We start from the raw sequence: 21148 nt of genomic DNA, 5'->3' as shown, positions 1-21148 counted from the left end.
CAATTCGTCGTGGACAGAAATTGCCTCACATTTCTCTTGTGTTGATGTTCGGCAGATAGATTCATGGTAGAATGGTTTTTGGGTGGCTAATCTACATGTACCTCCAAAACCCTAGATGTCGAAATATTTGAAGCCCTTTTCCTTTGCACTTTTACAGTTTCACTGACTATAATACTCTACATGCACACAGGTACCAGTCATAAAACTGTTCTCACCTTTCTGTACATGCATCATGCTGTAAAGTGTGACAACTTCTTGCCTATAACTATCCAAACAGTATAACATCAATATAAACTGCAAATGTCCAGGCTCACCTGCTCACTGTGCTAAAAGAATTGCACTGACCATGATAAGTCCCACTGCAACAATATGATCAAAGTTGTCCACTGAATAAGGTACACGGTACGAGTGCACGCATGTACATGTACAGTACCTTATCTGCATTGGTTCTCTCCAAATTGTTGGGGGGGAAGGGATTTCATCTTTTTTTCTGTGATCTGCAGAAGAGAGTTCAACAGACTCGCTGGCCACTGCCTTCCATTTTTTTTTTCAAGCGAGGGATGCTGTGTGAATCATGTAGATGTCTTGTGAAGCTACAACGACTACTCATGTTAAACTTCCACTGGCAATTCAATGTTTCACAGTGCATTTTGAAGTTGACATAAATGACTCTTGTGTGACAACAATGCGCAAGTACGACTACGATCGTTGACTAAGATCCTGCACAATTATACAAGAATGTGTATCTAATGCACTGTATCTTCTGAGATCTCTGACAGTCTGTGACCAGACTCGGCAAAATCACAGATAATACACGCACACGTACAGGCATATCTGGACCAAAAGCAGCTAGAGCGCAGTTTTGGTCAAGTTCACACAGCTGCACTGGTACACTTGTCCATTTTCTTAGAGCAGCCACAATCTGTGTAAATTGACAAGATCTGATTGCCTGAGGCCACCAAAAACTCTGTTGCAATGCAGAGGCAAGTAATAACAACCAAAAGAACAAAACAAACGCAAGATGGCTGTACAAGAACTTCATTGTGCCCCCCCCCAAATATACACATTACACTCTCTAAACCATTCAACTGTAAAGCAATGAACCAATATCAAATCAGCATCTTCGTTAGCCACATAGCAATTTCAGGAATTCGTCAGTGAGTCTATACCTGCTCTATGGTACCCCGGTATGTATTTATTCAAATCACTCAATACCACAAACTGCCAACTGGCTTCTGAAGTTGTATCAAACTGAAGTTGCCCAAGGAGACAAATTGTAAAATTAAAACTTTTCACTCAATGATCTCCTCTAACTGTTCTTACCTTGTGACCTCCAAATGCCAGTGCAGAGCCAAAATATTCCATGCTGTTATCCAACTTCCCAGGTCAAGTGGAGAAGCTTTACTGCAACAACGGTGGCTTTCATGAACGTCACAGCACTATAGTTTCCCAGAGGCGAGACTCATGCCTCACACAAAAATTTGAAGGTCTTCTCTATTTAGTTCAATGGCTGTTTTTCAAAGCAATATAAAGCATTGGTCCAAAGTACACGGACATTCCACAAAATCATAGCAATGAACATCGCAGCAGAAAAGTCGATACGACTCCACTCTGGGCAGGGTGCACCACAACTTTTCCACCATTTGACAGTGGGTTAACTATGCAAAATCACCAGTGCTACACTGGATGCATAACACAAGATCTGCTTGGGTGCTCGTTTGCAGTGGTAGATAGATTTGTGAAAAAAAGAAGGATTCTAGGTGCTAGATCAGAAGCTCAAAGGTTATGGTCCATATGTAGATATCTCGTTTATAAGTGACTCTTCCACTTTCAGTAGTTATTCCAAAACATGAGGCCACTTCCTATATCAGTTGCAATTTCTGAGATAAATGACCGACTCAAAACAATGTCACTTCCTCATCAAACTTTCTGAGAACAACCCTTTGTCACCTTAAAACCCCGAAATAGTGTGAATCTGTCATTTCTGCACAAACGAATGAACTGATTGAAAACTATGTAATGGCACTGTTGGACAAAGATGACGAATGAAAGTAAAAGCATGCATGTCAGTTGTTTGGGCAAAATGTAAGCAAAACGTGCTGTGTCGATATACACAAAAGAGTTCGCAGACCTGGTAAATTTACAGTGTGTTGACAGTCCAGGACTCCTGCATCAAGGGTCTGCAGTCCAAAACAAAAAAGCCGAGGGATTCCCAGGCAGCAAACAAACAGTATTATTTTTAGGCTCTTCCAGACAACAAACAAGCCCACACGTGGCACTTCACTGTTTGCGACTTGTTGCATTTCATGCTGCAGGTAAGAAAAAAGGCTGTCCTTTTCTGCTCTGTTTTTGTGTCTGCCTTTCAGGAAACAAAGATTATTTGACTTTCCCCTGAGCGACATCTTGCCTAAAAATACATGTATGTTTGTTAGAAGCATGTGTGGGAGGATACATTCATTCAATGAGGGCGAAGTAATCACGGTGTGTACAGTTTGCACAGATGCAAGTACATGTACATGTAAATTAACTCGATCCCACAAGTCTTATTTTGTCAGTAATTTTGTTATTAGGTTTGCGATAGAACTTGGAGAAATCTGAGCTTTTGTTTCATACTTAAGCACATTAATCAGTTTGGTAGTCTAGCTGACAGAAAAAAAACCAGACATCAAGTGGGTGATGAACGACTCATTCAAACTAGGTACTTCATGCCAGATCATGCAAACACACAGGGATTTCCTGTGTCACAACACATGGGGACGTTTTAACTTGGAACCTGTTCTGGCAAATTTAGTAGTGGTGGGTGACGACTCAACCAGTACCCATCCCACACGTTTGAGTGATTCCGATAGAGTTTGTCCACCAAGGTTGACTGTGCGGCTGTGGGCCATTGCCAGGCATTAGAGAGAGTATCGCTTGGCGACAATGTTTTTGGGTTCAAACAAGCGACATTGTCGTAAGAATAACCCTAGGGCACAATTTTTGAACAAATGATCATGAACAGTCAGTGTCTGGTGATCATTCATATGAAAAAACCAAATATAGTCAAAGTGTGACATCATCAGTACATATATGTTTAGGCCTATTCCTGGATGGCTGCAAATCAGAAAAGTGAAAAGGTCTCTACATTTACATGAGAGATAAGCACTTGTATAAAAGTACTAATATTATACATCAGTGATTATCTCAACAAATGTCCAAGGAACTCACTTCAAAAGGTAGACATAATGATGTCTCAATTTCCTGAAACTGATCTCACTCTCATTAAAGCTGTTGATATATATACATTGTAGCATGTCAAATTCTCAGAACAGTGAATGAATCAAATAACTCTCATACATGTACATATCAAAACTTACATGCAGATACAAGTGTATCACAGAATGAATACATGAATATGTGTTCAAGACTGGAAATTCTAGCTACACTATATGAGGAAATGTATTATGGTACAATGGTAAAATAATGCATGAAATTCTGTATGGATACTCGTATGTGTAATTTGTAGGTGTTAATATGAGGATTCTTAGATGTTCTTAAGAAAAGACCAAAGCAATCAAGAAAAGAGCGACAAACCATTCATTGGCTCACTCTGCACCAGTCTGCACGGTCTATGAAATAGACTTGAACTTCAAGAGGAAAAAAGCAAAGAAGATGGATTGCAAGACGACAGGCTGAGGAGGTACGGTACATCTCAAAGAAAACTATGAGACCAGACAAGAATCACCAAGAGGAATATTCAATCATTCCATGTACAGGTAACTGTTTGGGGGCATCTTTATTGCAGGCAACCAATGAAGTGCCAAGTACCGGTAGTGTCAGCATGAAATAAAGTCGGAGAAAACTTAGGACCACAAGACTACATGTAGCTGGCAAAACTAGCACTAAGAAGAATAATCAACAGACTTAATCCAGTGGTCTAAAACTTGTGGATATACATGTATGTTTCTAAAACAGACTTTAACATGGAACATGAAAAAATGGAAAGACGTCTACTGTGCCTTGCTGCACTTTACACAGTCAAATTGCAATAAGAAGTACAAGATAAAAACAACATCAGGAAGAACAAAAGCAAAAAGTAACGCTTTTAAAAAGGAATATATAGAAGTCCAAACACATTTCGAATTTTTGCTTACACCTCAGTCCCAGTTTAATAAGGGCTTATAAGCAGGACTTGATTTCATGCAGCTGCAGGCTAAAAATACACCTTTGGCAAGTTTACCTGTTAAGCAAAATTAAGTTTGGAGCCAGTTATGTGCAGAATGCATGATTTTTGGGGCTGGTCACCTATTTCTGTTGTGCAGATATTTTTTTTGGGGGGGGCCTCACAAATGCTTAGCTACAACGGGGGCCAGGAGAAACCCCCAGTACTCCTTTCTGTAGTACAAATGCAAACACTGCATGGTTGCGTGCACGACGTACATCTCGTTACATGGCTGCACGCGCCTTCATCAACTTCGCACCGTGCCGCCAATGCCTATAAAACCCAATTAACTCAATGATTGAAAATGGCAAGAAAAAATTAATAAGGCTGCCACATGATGGATGAAACCCAACACAACATCCGACCGGAGACGGCCGGGTAGAAACATGTGCACAAACGAAAAAAATTTCAAGGAAAAAAAAGAAGAAAGAATAGAAAACGGCAGCCTTCTGTGTCCTCACGCTATCACCAGACATCAATTAATTATCAAACAAAATGGATCTGGTGAAGGGAGCAAACAACATGTTCACCATAGCCAGGATGGCCCAGACAACAAACACTATGGTAGACTTGCCCTAGTCACCACCAGGGTTCGAAGGAACTAATTTTATAGTATGCTCCTGCTACATGTACCCGTAATTGCTCGTTGATGAACCAGCAATTTATTGGGGAGCAGACTTTGACATCCACCTCACCCAAGAATGGGTGCAAAAAGACTTCAACTACATTCCTTTCTATACTAATAATGACACAATGCTGACCAAATTCAGGAAACACAATGTTCATTTGTTTACGAAAATTTCCTAGCCAATTTAGTGTGTGTACGTGTACTTTTTTTTTTTTCAAATGCCCTCACATTCCGGCTTCACCTAGGCTCACTTTTAGCACCCTACTTGATACCCTGGGGATAGAGACGCCTAAGGTCAGACCCCCTTCCCTTCTCTGCAAAATCCTGGGGCAACTGTTGGGGTGCTTGAGGCAACCTGTGTGCTTCGTGGGATCTGAAATAATGCGGTGCAATGATGCAAATTACAGAAATCGAAAACGCTGTAAAACAGAACCTTTCAGGGACCTGAACAATTTTACTGGTTATCCAATTACGCGTTCACCCAATCATGTGTTCACCCATTGTGCCTTATGGCCTCTGTCTAATGACAACAAATTAAATTACGCCTTTACATGTATTTCATCACAACAGCCAGTCCAGCACACGGCCAGCGTCTTCCATTTGGTCAGCGTTTGTGCTCAATGCCCACTGATGAGGCCTCGAAGATTAATTATCCCATGTGGAAGCAGTGTGCTTCTCCATGCTTCAGTGACAGCCTTTACCTGCTTCACTACAAAACTTCACATAAATTGGGAACAATCAACACAAACTCACGCTTCGTCTTTTGGTCTACGGAGAAACTTCTGCACTTGGGGTAGAAATTTTTTGGGGAGGGGGCAATTTTTATTCAGAAGATGCACCGATTTCTTTCCTCGGATTCATTCTTTGTGTAAAACGTAGTAATGAACATGTTCATGTTCATGCAAAAGGAAAGAGTAATTTCATTTACTGACATTTTGATGTTCCATTGGATTTTGGTCATTAAATTAAACCACATAAATATGGAAAAGGTACAAGTCCTATCATACAGCCTGCCTTAAGGCTTGATGGCTCCTAAGCATAGTGTCCATGGAAGCTTAGTGAAAATCGCATCCACCAAGAGCATTTCTTTCTTTCAATAAAAGGATGCTATCACTCAGCACAACTCTTCTTCAACTCTGACTTATCTGACAGTTCCCACTGAATTTACTATTCTGTTGCGGAAACAAGGTCTGTGACGTCAGCTTTTATCCCTAATTCACAAGCTACAACAGAAAGCTTTCTAACTATAAACCGTCGTGACCGTTACGGCATAACCAAACGTCAACATGAAAATACCTAAGCTACAGGGGAATGGCATACTTCAGTCAGCTTCAACTGGACCACTCCAAACAATCAAATTCCGATGGTCTCATTTATTAAACGTCACATCGTCAGTCGGGGTCTTGTCTTATTTTTCCTTTTTTTTTAAGAGGCTGCGCCGACAAGATCGCCGTCTCCAAAGATCGGAGGAAACGAATCCACTCTGGCCCACGGATGAAAAATAAACACCATTGGGCCACTCAATGGGCCAGTCCCGCCAATGATCATTTCACGATGCAAAATTCTTCGTGCAAACATCTTTTTGTCTGTCTTATTTTGGGGGGGGGGAATCTTTCTGACAGGGGGAGAAAAATGTGAGAATCAAACCACAGATGATTTTTTTCCATTTCTTTGATCTGTGAAAGTGTGGGAACGGATCATTGCTGTTACACAAGTACCTTGCAATTCGCATGCTCTCTGATCACCATACTCTGATCTGCCATGTACCGGTATGTGTCAGTTGTGGATTTGTGATCCAACGGTAATGTTTCAATCAAGGCACTGTCAGTGTGGCACGTTCACGGTCGTGTTCTTGACAGTACCAGTATTTTTGAATAAATGTATATCCATTTTAATGATTTATTGAAACAGAGTTTTTGTACAATTTTACATGTGAGGTTATTCCAATTTGTCCTTCCAAACAAACAATATCACAAATTTTATTTAGAAAGTTAACATGTTCATGTACATGCACCTTTCTTGATTTGATCAGCACAGATTTTCAAGGCCCACATGTACATGTTTAAGAAGTTTCCCAAGGACAGTTTATACATCATATAGTGTAATGTACTTTCAAGTGGGGTCACATTTTCAGACTACATGAATATTGCATGAAACCGTACGGTAGATGTACAAATTATGTATTCGAACAAGGACCAACAAAATGTCTGAAGTTGAAGATTTTAAGTACAGTGTAAATGATTCGAGTTGAAGTTTTCAATTATAAACCTCCTGTTAACAGTTGATTTTACCAGCCCTTGTTTGTACACTGATCATTTACAAAAAAAGGCCTTCAGGAAGGACTGTACATACATACATGTACCTGTATCTCACCTAATACATTGTATAACCATAAACGACAATTGAGCAATTTCCATGTCCATGTATGAGGAACAAAAAGATGTAGAACTCCACCCAAAATTTGACTCTGCTTGCAATGTGCACTATATCAACCAAAAGATGAAGCTGAGCAATTGGTACACATGTAGACAACTGGAACATGTAGGCCTATATTAATAAACCAAACACACCAGTACTATGCACAGTTGTGCTGACCCCTGTAGTTGGCATTCCAAGTCACCGGCCGGCACTTGTGGTGAAAATAAGTTTGCTGGTCGGCACAAATCGTGAGACATCACACACGGATTTTGAGGCTTTCAGACAAAAAACTTAGAGAATACTACAAAGCAGTACTGTTTCTGTGAGAAGGACATTTTCTTCTTTTTAAAATTCAAAACATGTAATCAGTTGGTCTGCGTATGCACATGGTGCAGTCTTGCAGCTGATGGTAGTGCATTTTGACTACAGTGGCTAAGCCACTGAGCCCTAGAACAGCCAGAACCAAAATTTCTCTAACATTTCTGTAGATCCCATACACTGCTAACAGGAGGAACTGAGGCCTTTCAAATATTTCATTATCCCGTTTTCCCTGCATAAAAGCATAGAAATTTGAAGGACATTGTCAACTGAGGCACTGGGTCCATTAACTTTAATAACTTCCTCACAAAAATTTACAAACCACAGATTAAATCCAAATTGGTTTTGCTGGGGGAGGAGGGGATGGCTTGGAGTGATGAACACAATGCATTCGATCCTTAGTGTTACATTCCAAACGAGATCATTTCCGGGGAAAAATACCTGATGTAAATTTAAATTTATGACCCAAACTAAAATTAAACCAATAAAAAAAGACATTTTCCTAAAATGGTCATATTCTCTGGGGGAGGTTCAGGAAGATCTTTTTCTTGTTTAGTCACGTGCGCCGACTGCCTCTCACATTTCAGCACGAGCGGAATATCTTCCTTCAGCATCCGGGGCTTTTCCGATAATTCTGTCCACCAGGAATTGTTTAATCGCGGCGTGTGGGTGTGCAGACAGCACAGAGTTAGACAAAGTGACGGCACGTTCAGTGCACAAGGCATCCCCACATGTACATGTACATGTATGTGTGTTGTGTTTGTATGGAATTGTAAGGCAGCAAAGACATGCTCGGCGAAATTCGGTGAAGTAATGTGCCCAAATGGCTACATGTAGCTACACGTATGCCCCCCCCAATGTCTAGTCCCCCTCCCACAGACACACACACAAAGAATACAAGTGATACATCCTTACTCAGAGTCTAGGAAATGTACTGTGGTAGCCTGGTTGGAAGTATAAGCTCCAAAGCTGGTATAACGTTGTGGCTTTTAACTACCATGTACTGGTACACGACATCTGTATATTGCATGAGCAGAAGTTTTAAGAGGAGCAAATGTCAAAATTCTTGTTCACTGCATTAAATTAGTGAATGGACTCCTTTTTAAAATCCCTTTAGCCGCAATCACATTGCATTTTCAAATACGTACATGTACACTTGAATACCTAGACGTAAAGTAAATGTCACGTTTATTGACAGAAAGGGCCATTCACTTCCTGCACATCCCTTCTCCCCATTAAAACCCCGATACCACTTATAAAACGATCCTGTGCGTATCTCTGAGGCAATTTTTTTTCCCTCAGGTGTCCAAAACGTGCACGCACAGTGCGGTGATGCACTTGATGCTCAGTCCCCGGTTTGCATTTACAGCAATACAAGTCGGGCCAGTGCATGATCCGCACTCGGTCTTGACACAGAAAACCTCTAAGTGGTTTGGATTCCCCTTGAATACCACACTAAATCAAATACTTCCAGGAACTCAGGTTTTACATGTCCAATTGGCAGCTTCCAGGTGATGGCCTCTTAACACTGCCCTCAATTTTCTTTTTCTTTTCTCTTGTTGGGTTAAATAGTAAGTGTGAGTTATTTTTTCTTCTGTCCATTTTCCGAGAGGAAAAGGAACTTTGTGTACATGTATTTCCATACTGAGAAGAGTGCACGCTCTGTGCACTTGAAGGACTTGAAATTTGAGCTGACATCTTGAAAAAAAAAAAAACAGTGCTGGCCAGGTTTTAAAGGAATGTGCGTGGGTTGGCACAAAATTGGGGCTTGAGTTAATGCTTTGAGCAAGATGTGGAGAAGACATCTTAAGGGTTTTGTGCCCCAGCAGGAACTCATTATTGTAAAGACAAGTGAATGGTACTATGAGATCGAAAAGTTTCTTATGGAAAGTACCATTTTATCAAAGTAGATTGAGTAGACCCAATTCTTAAATTGTTTTGAGGAGATGGAAACAACTTCTTTGGAAGATTAAGAACATTTCAAAGACACACACGGGGGTGTTTGTAAATGTGTATCAGACAATCTTCGCAATGTGCCAGTGGAAGGGTGCTATTTTCTTAGCAATGGTGGCTCCTTTGGTCGGAACTGAACTTTGCTTGTTCACAAACGACCAGGAAATGCACGTGTCATGGTCACATCGCTACCAACAAATTGAACCCTCTCAACCAAAGCTGCTGTTTGGAACCGAAGACGCGTGCTTCCGTTTGAGGTGGATGAAAAGTTGAAGTCAGCTGTAACTCAATCCCATCGCAGTGAACTCCCTTCTCAATCCTTACAACTGTCAAAGAGAAGAACTCATGGTGTGCAGTTTCTTTTTATTGTTTCCTTTTGACCTCTGTCGTAGCTGTTCTTCACGGATTGGGTCAGCTTCGTTCTCTGACTCGCGTTTAAACGAACTGCACAAATTGCCGAGGCCATTATTTCTTCACCTCCTTGATTTAATTTCTTTGGGTCGTGCATGGAGCAAGCCCCATGCTGCTTTCTGGGGCAGCCGGGCCTAGGGGGGGGGGATGGCTCTCAGACAATCCAGCGTCAAGTCAATTCATCAGCTGGCCTCCTTTTACTGACAAATTAGAAGAGGGTAAGTGTATACGTGTGTGGCATTGCCTGTGCATACAGGGTATAAGTTTTCTGCAGTAACTCTTTCGCGAGTGTCAAGTCTTGTATAGATCTTCCTGACAGAAATTCCTAGTTGAAAATAAAAAGTAAACTCGAATAAAAATTCAGGCCCTAATTTTTTGCAATTGTCGACAGGAGAACGGTAACTTGTTTCTCCTTTCCTTTTTCACCCATCTCTGACAGGTACCAGTAACAGACTATTGTAGCTGTGATGCAACTAACTTTTACAATGTAGTTTTCAAGAAATGTGCAGCACTCATGCTTTCCTGCATATTCTCTGGGTGCAGCTTCTTTTTTCCTTCAATTCTCACCTAACTTGCAGATGCAAAACCCTGATTACTGATCAAATATGAGGTTTTTTCAATTTGTACTGATCAGACCAAGGACGTTATTCATGAGAAACGCTCGATACTGTGAGGGAAAAAAAATAAATGACAAAAAAATTATTGCTTGAGCTGTGTAAACCAAACTGATAATTTTTGGGGGGGGGGGTTGTTTATCCAGTATCTGCCTGGCCACCAACAACTTGAGAGCACCAACCAAACCACCAAGGTGCTTGACACTGAAGCTATTTGAAGTGCCCTGCATTAAAGTACCCTGTGGCTTCTAGACAGTAATGTGCAGTGCATTTGTGCGTTACCAGTATCATACGCATCACAAAAATGGAATCAATTCCCTTCTTTCAGTGAGGCCAGACCCATTGCCAGCTAGCCACACAGACTACATTCAAGCAGCTTAAACATCGGGGTTCCAATTAATCTGCCCATTTGCTTCCTAGGCAATATTTATAGCACAGAATTGCTGCATTGGTTTCAGATGTACCATTTGACTGTATAATGGCCACTATGTGTAGCCTGCGAATGGTATACACGCGCAAGCTTAGTGGTGGTAGCGTACATGTAAGTTATAATTAGAAATCTGGTCCAGATGCATAAATGTACATGTATGTGTACTTTATACAACACGTGAACACATCTCTGTCATATGACTTGTGGATCGCTGATCATGTGCCGTAAAATTTTGTTGTCCTAGCACACAATGCAGCCGTGGCACTTTAACCAAGTTCTGTTCCATTGGTAAACGGACATCTCACTGCTCGGTCACGACAAGCTGCTGAGCTGAAGTTGATGCAAGAATTTCACTCAGGAAGGGAATTATTCAGGGATGTAATGAGTGTGGTACATTTGTGAAAGATTTTAACTTGAAAGCATTTATTCTGTGGCAGATGAAATTTCCAGGCTGTTCCATCTTTCATCTCATAAAATTACTTCACCACTTCACTCATAAATTCATCACTCATAATTTAAATACACTGTACATGTATTCCAAGCAATCAGATCTAATCTCATAAATATCTACTGGTGTGCAGTGTGTTGATAAACCTGCACAAAATAAATTTTGATTTTGAAAACCAATGTAGCCGAGTTCCACTAGAACTTAAGAAACTAACAAAATCTGCTGGGGGCAACAACTCCTCTACAACCTTCAGTAGAATACATTTCAGCGTGAATTCGAATATTGTGTGGAACCGGAAGGTAAACAGAAAAAAAACCTGAACATGTTTTTGGAAAGTTACTAGTACCACACCTTTCATGAGCACGATCTGCTCCGTGTATCGTATTTCCCATTTAAAACACAGTGCAAGCACCTCGGCTCAACTTTGGCAACGTTCGAGGTGTTTTTACCAGGGAAACACAATCCCCCAGGATGTAGATCTGCCACATCCCATGGATCTACAGCATGAAAGAAATTTGTCGCACAACGGCCAATGATCAATATATGTAATTTTTTTTTTATTGCGCAGGGGGAGGGAGGAGAGAACTTCCTAGAAAGGGACACATCTGGCTGCAGGGGACTACTGGGGGTAGTGTATGCGGTACTCCATTTCCTCAAAAGATGCTCCCGGCCTGAGCATTACAAATTGGTTTCCGGCAGAGAGCATCTCCCTGGAACAGGTTGGGCACGTACAGGCAGACCAAGAGCCGCTCGCTGCGCGTAACCTATCGTATTTAAGCACGGTGGGTGGCACTGTGAAGGGACAAAAGGAGGGGGGATGGGAGAGGACGCTGATGATTTGGACAAAATTGATTGAGGAGGAAATACCCCCAAGGTCTTTCGGATTCGACGTGGAACGATTGATTCGTGGAAATTTCATCAGCTTTTAATATGCGACGTTATGTACGCTGGAGGGAGGTTGAAGGAATTAAGTGCAGTGTCCACAAGTGTAAGTTTATTGGCCTTTGGTGGAAGAGCTTTTCTGGTTCTTCTGTCAGAAAAGCAGCTTTGGGAGCTCATGGATGTGTCATTTGTGGTTTGGATGAAAATTGCTGTCAAATCATACATGTATATCATGTTCATGAGTTGATGTACGGTATTTGCAAATGCATCCATGTTTGTTGTAATTAAATTCATAAGTACACCCAAACACCCAAGGAATATATGCTATCAAGATGTACATGTACATACTATACGCTTGCAAGTGAGGTTCCTCTAAACTCCAGCACAGTGTAAAGAATACATGCAAATAATGCACACAGCACTTAAAAAAACCCAAAAACATTCAGGCATTTATTTAGCGTTCAATACAAGCAAGCTGGTATCATAAAGCTACATACATTGTTTCAAATTCAGTGAGGGAGGTTGCGTGATGGATCTCATTATGAGGATTACTCCAAAAATTATAGGAACAGCTGCATAAAAACCTTATGTGGAAATGGTAGAGCGAGTTTTGGGCTCAGTGAGAATTCTGGTATCGGAACTGGAACAGAGTGTATGATTCGGCTGGTATCGAGTGATGAGTTCAGTGAGATAAGAGGGAGTATGGTCTCTCAAACAGTTTTGGTTTGTTTTAGCATACAGTGTACAAGTGTTTCACCAAATTTTGCCATTTAATTTCACATTCCCCCCAAAATGTGTTTGCTCTGTTCCAAATCTTAGATTTATAATCCAAGATTCTCGATTGGATTTGGATTCGTGTTTTCCACTGTGTGTATTTCACAACTGCAGTTCCTGCTCCATGGGCTTTAGAGTTCTTATCTTAAACCGGCAATGTTGGCTATGGCTGAAGCTGCTCACTGTGTACAGCAGGTAGGGTACATGTATGATCAACGCGGCACCCAATTCAGTCAACAGCCTTAAGACACAGTAAGAACTTCACAAAACAACTCAAAACCAAGATGTTGACAAACACTGTAAACGTCAACTCGTTGTTATATGGTCCGTTACCTAGCCCTAACCCCCTAGGGTGTACATGTATGTAATATCGTATTGAAATTGGAGGATTTGGGACTGTTAGAGTTAAAGCCACTGCTTTTCGTTGCATTGTACGTAAGTCATTTCTCCTTACTTCTAAGGGTTATGGGAACGGCATGGGGTACTGTGAGGCTTCTGCCTTCTCCCGACCCTGTCGGTGTGCTGTTGCTTGTATCCATGATAAAATGAACTCATCCAAATTTAATTTGGACTTGTTTCCTTCGTACATGTACCGGTATACCAGAGCATCTACATGTACTGTATGTACAGTAGTCCCCCCCAAAAATAAAAAGTTGGAGGGTTCAGTACACATATTGGTCTCAGTCAAAACAAATATTTTTAATTATGACACAGGAATTTGACATTGCCACATCTTATTTTCTCAATCAAGTTTAACATTTTAACTGACATTTGTTTAGATTAATCTTCACTGGAGCAACTGCTCTTAAATATAAAAATCTGCTTCAATCAACACTGGCAATTTATGTTTCAAGAAAAAACTGCATTCGTTAAAAGTTTAAGGAAAAAACAAGGGCGTCTTTGCACGTACCAGTATATACCGTATTACAGTCCTCAATCCTTCACCTGTTGGAGGACTGAGGACTGTTAGGGTTAAACTATTAAACATGTGCATGCACAAGGCACTGTACACCTACAGGCAATGCATATTTTTTCATATTGGCTACTTAAAAAAAATCTGGTTTGACATAAAAAAAATAGTTTGTACTCTGAACCAAAAAAAACCGAATCTTTTTTCTGTTAATCCAAATGCAATTTAAAAGTTTTAGCCTTCCCCTCAAATCTATTAATCCAAGACAGCTCCTTGTGTGAAAGTAGGTCCATGACAATAGACAGTAAAATAAACTCAGATGCTTAGAGACACTGAAACCATCCTTTCATTAAACACAAATGGCGACAGGAATACGTGGTATTCACTGCAAACAATACTGCTCCTCAGTCAATCCCCAAGTTTACCCAGGCATTCCCAGCAGCGTTTAGCACCCTCGCACCTACAAACATCCAAGCCAAAGGCTGGCACCGGCACCAACTGGCCAAGCCACTAGCATCTCAGGCCAAAAGGTCAGTCCCCGCCGACATCAGAGCCGAGACTGGGGGGGGGAGGAAGAGAACAATCAATGCCGACCGGCCGTGTACATGACAATGCAGGACCCCCCACACAAGATTCAATATTGAGGCCATGCTTTTCTCCGGTGGCAATCGAAATGCGGACGCGCAAAACGTATCACGTTACACTTCCCGTGACCGATGACGGGACAAATTATCGAGGGTATTGACTGAATCGAGACAAGCCAAGGAGCTCAATTCACCGACACGATAAAAGGTTACCAAAAAGAAAAAAAAACCAACAACAAAAACACAAGAACCCCCAACACAACAAACAAAAACAAACAAACAAAAATTTGGATTTCTACAGATGTTGGGTGGCCTTTCAAATGGGAAGTTTTTGGATTTTGTGGCACGCACATTTCAAACATGATTTACGGCCGCCAGGGCTGATGCTTTGCAAACGAGGGAAAATGCCACGGCCATACATCACCGGGAGTTTGTGTGCTCGTGTCACGGTTAAATACTTGGGCTTCCTAAGGGTTGAACTTTACAAGCAGAGGGTTCAAACGGGCATGTGATTGTTTCATCGGCTGACGTTTGTGTGGCCACTGGAATGTGATAAAAAAGCATATTTTCTTTACGCACATAAATTAGGCTTTGCTCAACCTTCACACCGTGGGAAAATAATACGGGAACGTTCCCATCTGTGGCAATTACCATCCACTGTAAAGTACAAACATTGAACAAAATTATAAGGCAGTAAAATATTTAATTTGCTATCCACACTGAAGTAGGGAAATGAATCAGCCTAAATGTGAGTCGCAAATTTAATAAAAGCAATCTCTGTTTTGAGCACAAAAAAATAATAAATGTAGGCCCACAGATGTTATTTGATTACTTGATTAATCAATGTATCAATAATTTGATTGCAGATTTATTTGATAAATGGAACAGAAGAATGTGAAATAAATGATTTTCTTTCAGAGGGTGCAAAAGAATAGCCAAACCTTTTACACCTGGAACTTCAAACGTTCTCAAGGAAAATGTGAAACAAGCAAAGCAAACGGTTGTTGTTGAGAAGTACCGTGCAGTGTATCATAAGTGGATGATGTGAATTATGGAAAAGCTCTAAAGCAAAAAATAAATCAAGGCCACCATACTGTGCTAGGTACAAGTACATGCACATGACATGTATTATGAAGATGGAAAAGATTTTTTATTCCCTGTGCTTTAGTGACTCAAGTGAAAATTGAGGATTCATTCCAAGGGATCTGGACAATACAGGTGATAGTGCGCCACCAAAAGGTTGCCATGGAGGGGTTATTTTTCAAGTTTACAGTTGACAAAAACATGGCTGACTTGCTGCAATCTGCATTTGAGTGTAGGGTGTCGGTAGACAATTTGTGGAAATGGAAAAAACCAAAAAAAAAATTACACCGACAATCACACTGTATGCTCAGTGTGGTCCGAGACTTGCAAAACGTCACAACCTTGTTTGGAAGGAATTCAAACCCATGAATTCTTGTTTACTGATGCAGACATCATTGCAACTTCTGTTGGGATCAGATGGCTGGCTTGAAGTCATGGATTCGAATCCTTCCCACGCCTGCTTGTGGTGGTTTCACTAAGTCTTGTGCCACACTGAGAGCACACTATAAATACATGTAGGGCAAAACCCAATATAAAATTTACGACCCCGATGCAAAGCCAAATTAATATCAAATTCTGCTTGATAAGTCCATAACGGTTAAAGCTTCCATTCAGGCCAATCCGAGCAAAAATTACACTTGACCACAGACCCTCTTTTAAACAGTGCACGTGGGGGGGGGAGACTCAAGCACACTTAGAGACCTGTCCTCTCAAGACCTCAACCCGCTACTGAGGGGGTGGAAATTTCAGTGGGCGTTGGAAAAAAAAAATCCTTGCAGTGGGAAAGGGGGAGGGGGGGTTAGCAGGTGCCCTGAGGAGAAAACTAACATTTGGCTGAACCAGCCTCGGCACCCTGAGGCCCATGGGTTGTAGATTCACAGTGACAGCCGGTTCCATGCGTAGGCGTACTAATTCCTACCATGCGAGTATTAAAAATTCACACAGTTTGTCTGGATGGGCATGGACTGCTGCAATCCCAACATACATGTACATGTACAACTACCGTACTAGTCCATTGGACCATCTTAATTGATTCTTACATGTACATGTACAGGCACGATTGATAATCACTGGCTTCAAGTGCGTGGGCTGCATGGAGCAAGGGTATCTTTCAAGCCCAAGGCTTCAAGTGGGTGGAAACCAGACATACGTGCCTGTGGAAAAAAATTCAAGTTTCAAAATGAATCAGTCGCTAAGTACTGGGTACTACAAGAAAGACTTAAAGTAATTAATTCATAGGGTCAAACTGCTCATCCTGATGGGGGGGGGAACCCCAGATCCACGAATCGGCGTGTGGACTTTAGCATGCTTGGCATCTTCCCGTCCTGTAAGCAATGGAAGTGTACCAGTACAGTTATTGGTATTTGTGCTTGTGTGCACCGTCCATGTACTGTACATGCAGTAATTGTATGAAAGCATTTTGCATTGGAATCCCCCACCCCGTGCTTCCTCTTTCCTGACTACATTACCGTAAAGCTTTAAAAAAAAGTTGAGGGGAGGGGGAAATTTCGGGGAAAATGTGCTTACTTTAGGCGATTTTAGGTATAGAGGATTTTCAGTCACATGATTTTGACAGCAACGTTCACTTTACACAGATCGGCGAGCGCGCGCCTTTCGAAATCTCTCAACATTCTGGCATACGTGAAACTACTAACAGAAATACAGATTCTAACATTCTTGCGCCTCCAAGGACACGGTACGCTTCCTGAAATGCATTTGCCCGCCGTTCTACATCACATGAAAGACCTTTATACAGGTACAAGGGTTAAATCCAGCTCGAGCGGAAGTGCACCCCCAATCAGCGAAAGAAAGACAGGTGGCTACAAGCATGCATTCTGCGTGTATGCAATGACCATACATGCCAGAATAAGTTAGTTATCATGACACGCCTATGCAGTGAGTACCGAAAAAACATTCCCTCTTTTGTTCCGCTCGGAGCGGATAGACTCACCAGTCTTTGTGCACGCAACTGTTGCCCTTTAAAGTGTGACTCATTTCATTTGAAACAAACACCATCCGATCGCTCTTACTGTTACTTTTTCGCTTACAGTGTAGCAGCAGAGCTGAATCAGTGTTTTAAAAAGTGCCAACGAAATTTTATATGTATAGATACATGTACATGAAGCTACCCTTTTCTCAGATGCCGTGAAAATTGTAATAGGAAACAGAACTACGTGTACAATGTATTTCACCTGGAGAGGGCCTAAGGCGTTGAGCTGGACCAAGAGAAAGGCTATTTTCTTAGCAATGGAGGCTCCTTTTGTTGATAGAGCATAACAGTGTGACATAATTTTGAACCAGGACATACATGTACATGTTCAGTACAAACGAATGAAGTAAGCACACGTATTGGTTCACGCACTGGTTCTAGCGCTAATGCCTTCCACACCCATAATTTGCAAGCGACATCTTCACTTCGGTACTCTATAGGGTTAGTGCAGAAACTGATGTCCGCTAGGATGGAATGGGAAATCATACAAAGAATTCAATGATCAGCAGAACAGACTGATCCATCAAGCCCCGCCCCGCCCCATTATATTCTGACCAATCACAGCCATGATGTATTCGCATGTCCAACATGTGTGCACGAAGTCTGACAAGCCTGCAAGTGCGCATGATGCGCGCCGCTGGAACCTGTGGTGTTGCATTGGAGAAGAGCACGTGTTAAGTCACCACGTGCGCAGTGGGTGGGGCTCACTGGATAGGTCTATTGGAAGGGCCCAAATAAAGAGCAGGGTGAGCATAAGATGTGGACCTCTGCACAACAGAGGATTTTCTTTGGTAAAATGAAGAATAGTCCAGGAGAAATCCAGCTCGACGGAGGTGTACATGTATGTATCCTAGTGGAAGAAGGTGGAGCATTCTTGCCTGAGTTTTCTTAACCAGAGTCAATACAGGAATGTTCAGAGTAGGCATGTGAAACAAGCATGTGTGAGCAAATACGTGTGCACCAACTCTAGATTAATGTGTACAAGTCCATGTACAGACCACACTGTTTGTGCTATTACACATAAATCCAACTTCATCATTCCTGGAACCAGCTGAAATAATACATGACGTGTTCAGCCCAAGCCAGACGTTTCTGGACAGCTAGTCAGCGAGAGGTTGAAAACATTTTAAAAACTAAATGCAAGTACATACTGTCCTCCATAACAGAGACTGTAGAATTCTGGAAAGAGCTGCGTGCCTTTGGCAAAATTACAAGTCAATTCAGACTTTGTGACAACAGCAATGTGTTTATTCTATTAGTTTCATTTGTTTGTTGTTACTGCTGGGTTTTTTTTGGGGGGGAGGGGTTGAGCAAATTTCTTGTTAACAGACGAAGTTCTGTTTGTACACCTGAATGTAACATGTGCACACATGATTTCAGAAGTATGTGAATGTGCAATGTTCGTGGGTGCTACCTGTACATGTATGTATACACAGTTATAAATTTGCAAAGTTTGTTGGCTTGGTATACTACTCACCCTTTCTGCCCAAATACGCGACTTCTACAAATCTACAAATTTACCTGTGCAGCAAAAGTGTTGGCGCATTCGTGACGCAGAAGAAAAAGGGTCTGGGGTGCGAATTTGTTCAAAAACCACTGTGGTGCAAATTGCACTCTGTCTTCAGTTTTTCTTCACCTGGAACTGCAGCGGGGGTTGACTTACATGTACATGTACACGTATCCTACCGGTATACATTCAACTTGCCAGGGTACTTGAAAGAAAAAATACCCAAACTGATCAACACAGCTTGACATCTCCAAACATAATTGATGGATTTTGATGCAGTGAGTGGGCGGAATTCTCAACAAAAATGAAAAAAAAAAAAATCCACAGAGGGAAAGAAAACACATACAGCTCAAAGAGACTTACTCGTATCCAACACTAGGTCGCCCAAAGAAAATACCAAATGCTCATTGAATCAGCTGCCAATCTTGACCTTTAAAGAACACGCCATCACGATCACGTTGTTCAGTCCGGAAGAAAAGGGAAGGGGGGGTTGGGGGTACTCCGGGAACTTGTCATTTTTGTATACGAGGAAGAAAAATTGAAGCGCGACAGAGAAGAAATCAATACGCCTTTTGTACACTGTGGGAATTCAGCGGTTGAGAGAAGCTAGAATTATGGGTTAGGCACATTGCAGCTAAAGAAACACACATTGCTCTGAAGTGCATGTACTCTGCAACAATTAAGCAGTGCATAAATTACGGTAACTTTCCATTCTGCACACTGCAACCACAAACCAAATGTTTAAATCGGTTATTCTTTTTCTGAGTTGATTTATGTTTCTCCCTCACAGGCAGCTGGTCCTGCTGGTCACACCTCTTCCCAAACCGAGAGTACGGTAGTTTTAGTCAAAGTGCGCTCAACAGAATATGCTCAGAGCTGCAATGTTACGCAGAAAGACTTGTCATTTCTGTACAACTGAAAGATTTGGACGTTTGCAGAGAATAGATGTATGGAATTTACAGTGGAATTAAAAAATGAACTGAAAACATACATGTAGGGGTTACAATATTGGACAGTGCAATTTAAATCATGGGTTAAATCAATTCACACCTGTGCAGGTACGTGTACTGGTACGATATGTACGGTGCATGTATGGTACATGTACATGTATGTGTAATCTTTACACTCTCTCACTTACTAGAGTTGAAATTGTGAGCAGCCTTGAACATGCAAGCTTGCAGAAAAAAAGCCCCCCCCATTTTTTTTCCCTTTTTATTTTTGTGCCTTCTGAGAATTCAAACACATGACAAGGAAAGTAGGCCTACATGTGGGTTGATTGTGCTCCTTTTCAACTCTTTTCCTTGAACAATGAAACTGATTGGTGTACACACTCTGAAACCTCTGCACATGTAGTGTGGCTGTCTGCTGTTACACGTGGTCTTTGCTCGAGACATTCAAAGCGCCTACGTCACTCCCACTCAACTGCAAAGCAGCATCCCAAAGCACTTTGTAACTCAAAAAAGGAGTTCCCCTTTCGGCACAGCAGTAATTTAAAAGGTGGTTTGTACCCCCTTTCTTTATGATATTTCTTCTTCCGCGTGTGCCTCTTTTGGCTCAACGGTTTAAGGCAGAAAAAAGTGCATGTGCAAGGCCCAACGTTCCAGATTCCCCGACGGATTCACCACGCAACTAAACCAGCCTGGCCATTAGTTCACCACCCCCCCGATGGGAGCAAACGGCAGCCGACAGGCAGCTGTACAAAGCTCACGTGAAAACACCGCCAAGTTATTTTTCTTCTCCAAGAAGTCACCAAATGTCAAGCCAGGTTCTCTTTCAACTCCCCAACCCCCATTCCACTATCTTCCCTCGTGTCTTCCCGCTTATCTCCTTCTCAGGCCGGCACTCCTATCGTTGCCTTTTTTTTCCTCTGTGTGAGTGAGCGAGTGAGTGAACACCTGTCCCATCCTGCTGCAAATTAATTAGGCTAATGCGTCGGAGGGAGCCTCCAAGTCTGTGGACCAAGTGACGCAACCTCCGGGTTTGGGAAGCTGGCCACG

General features: G+C 41.8%; 1 protein-coding gene across 5 annotated transcripts in view; it reads right to left on the bottom strand.

Annotated features, from left to right (window-relative positions):
• The window catches only part of LOC110980790 (diacylglycerol kinase delta-like), a 137816-nt gene that overhangs the window by 102630 nt on the left and 14038 nt on the right, over window positions 1-21148 (bottom strand). The window contains exon 1 of one of the 5 annotated variants that reach the window (XM_022237757.2): window positions 1324-1796. The exons of the other annotated variants lie outside the window; for them this stretch is intronic. Within the exon in view, the coding sequence (XP_022093449.2) occupies window positions 1324-1365 (42 nt within the window). The 5' untranslated portion in view covers window positions 1366-1796. Of the gene's footprint in view, window positions 1-1323; window positions 1797-21148 lie in introns of those variants that run through there. 5 annotated transcript variants of the gene reach the window in all.

This window comes from Acanthaster planci, linkage group LG14 (assembly GCF_054643075.1).
Source record: "Acanthaster planci isolate LZ-2023a linkage group LG14, COTS_SCS, whole genome shotgun sequence".
Lineage (NCBI taxonomy): Eukaryota > Metazoa > Echinodermata > Asteroidea > Valvatida > Acanthasteridae > Acanthaster > Acanthaster planci.
This window is presented reverse-complemented; position numbering and strand designations above follow the sequence as displayed.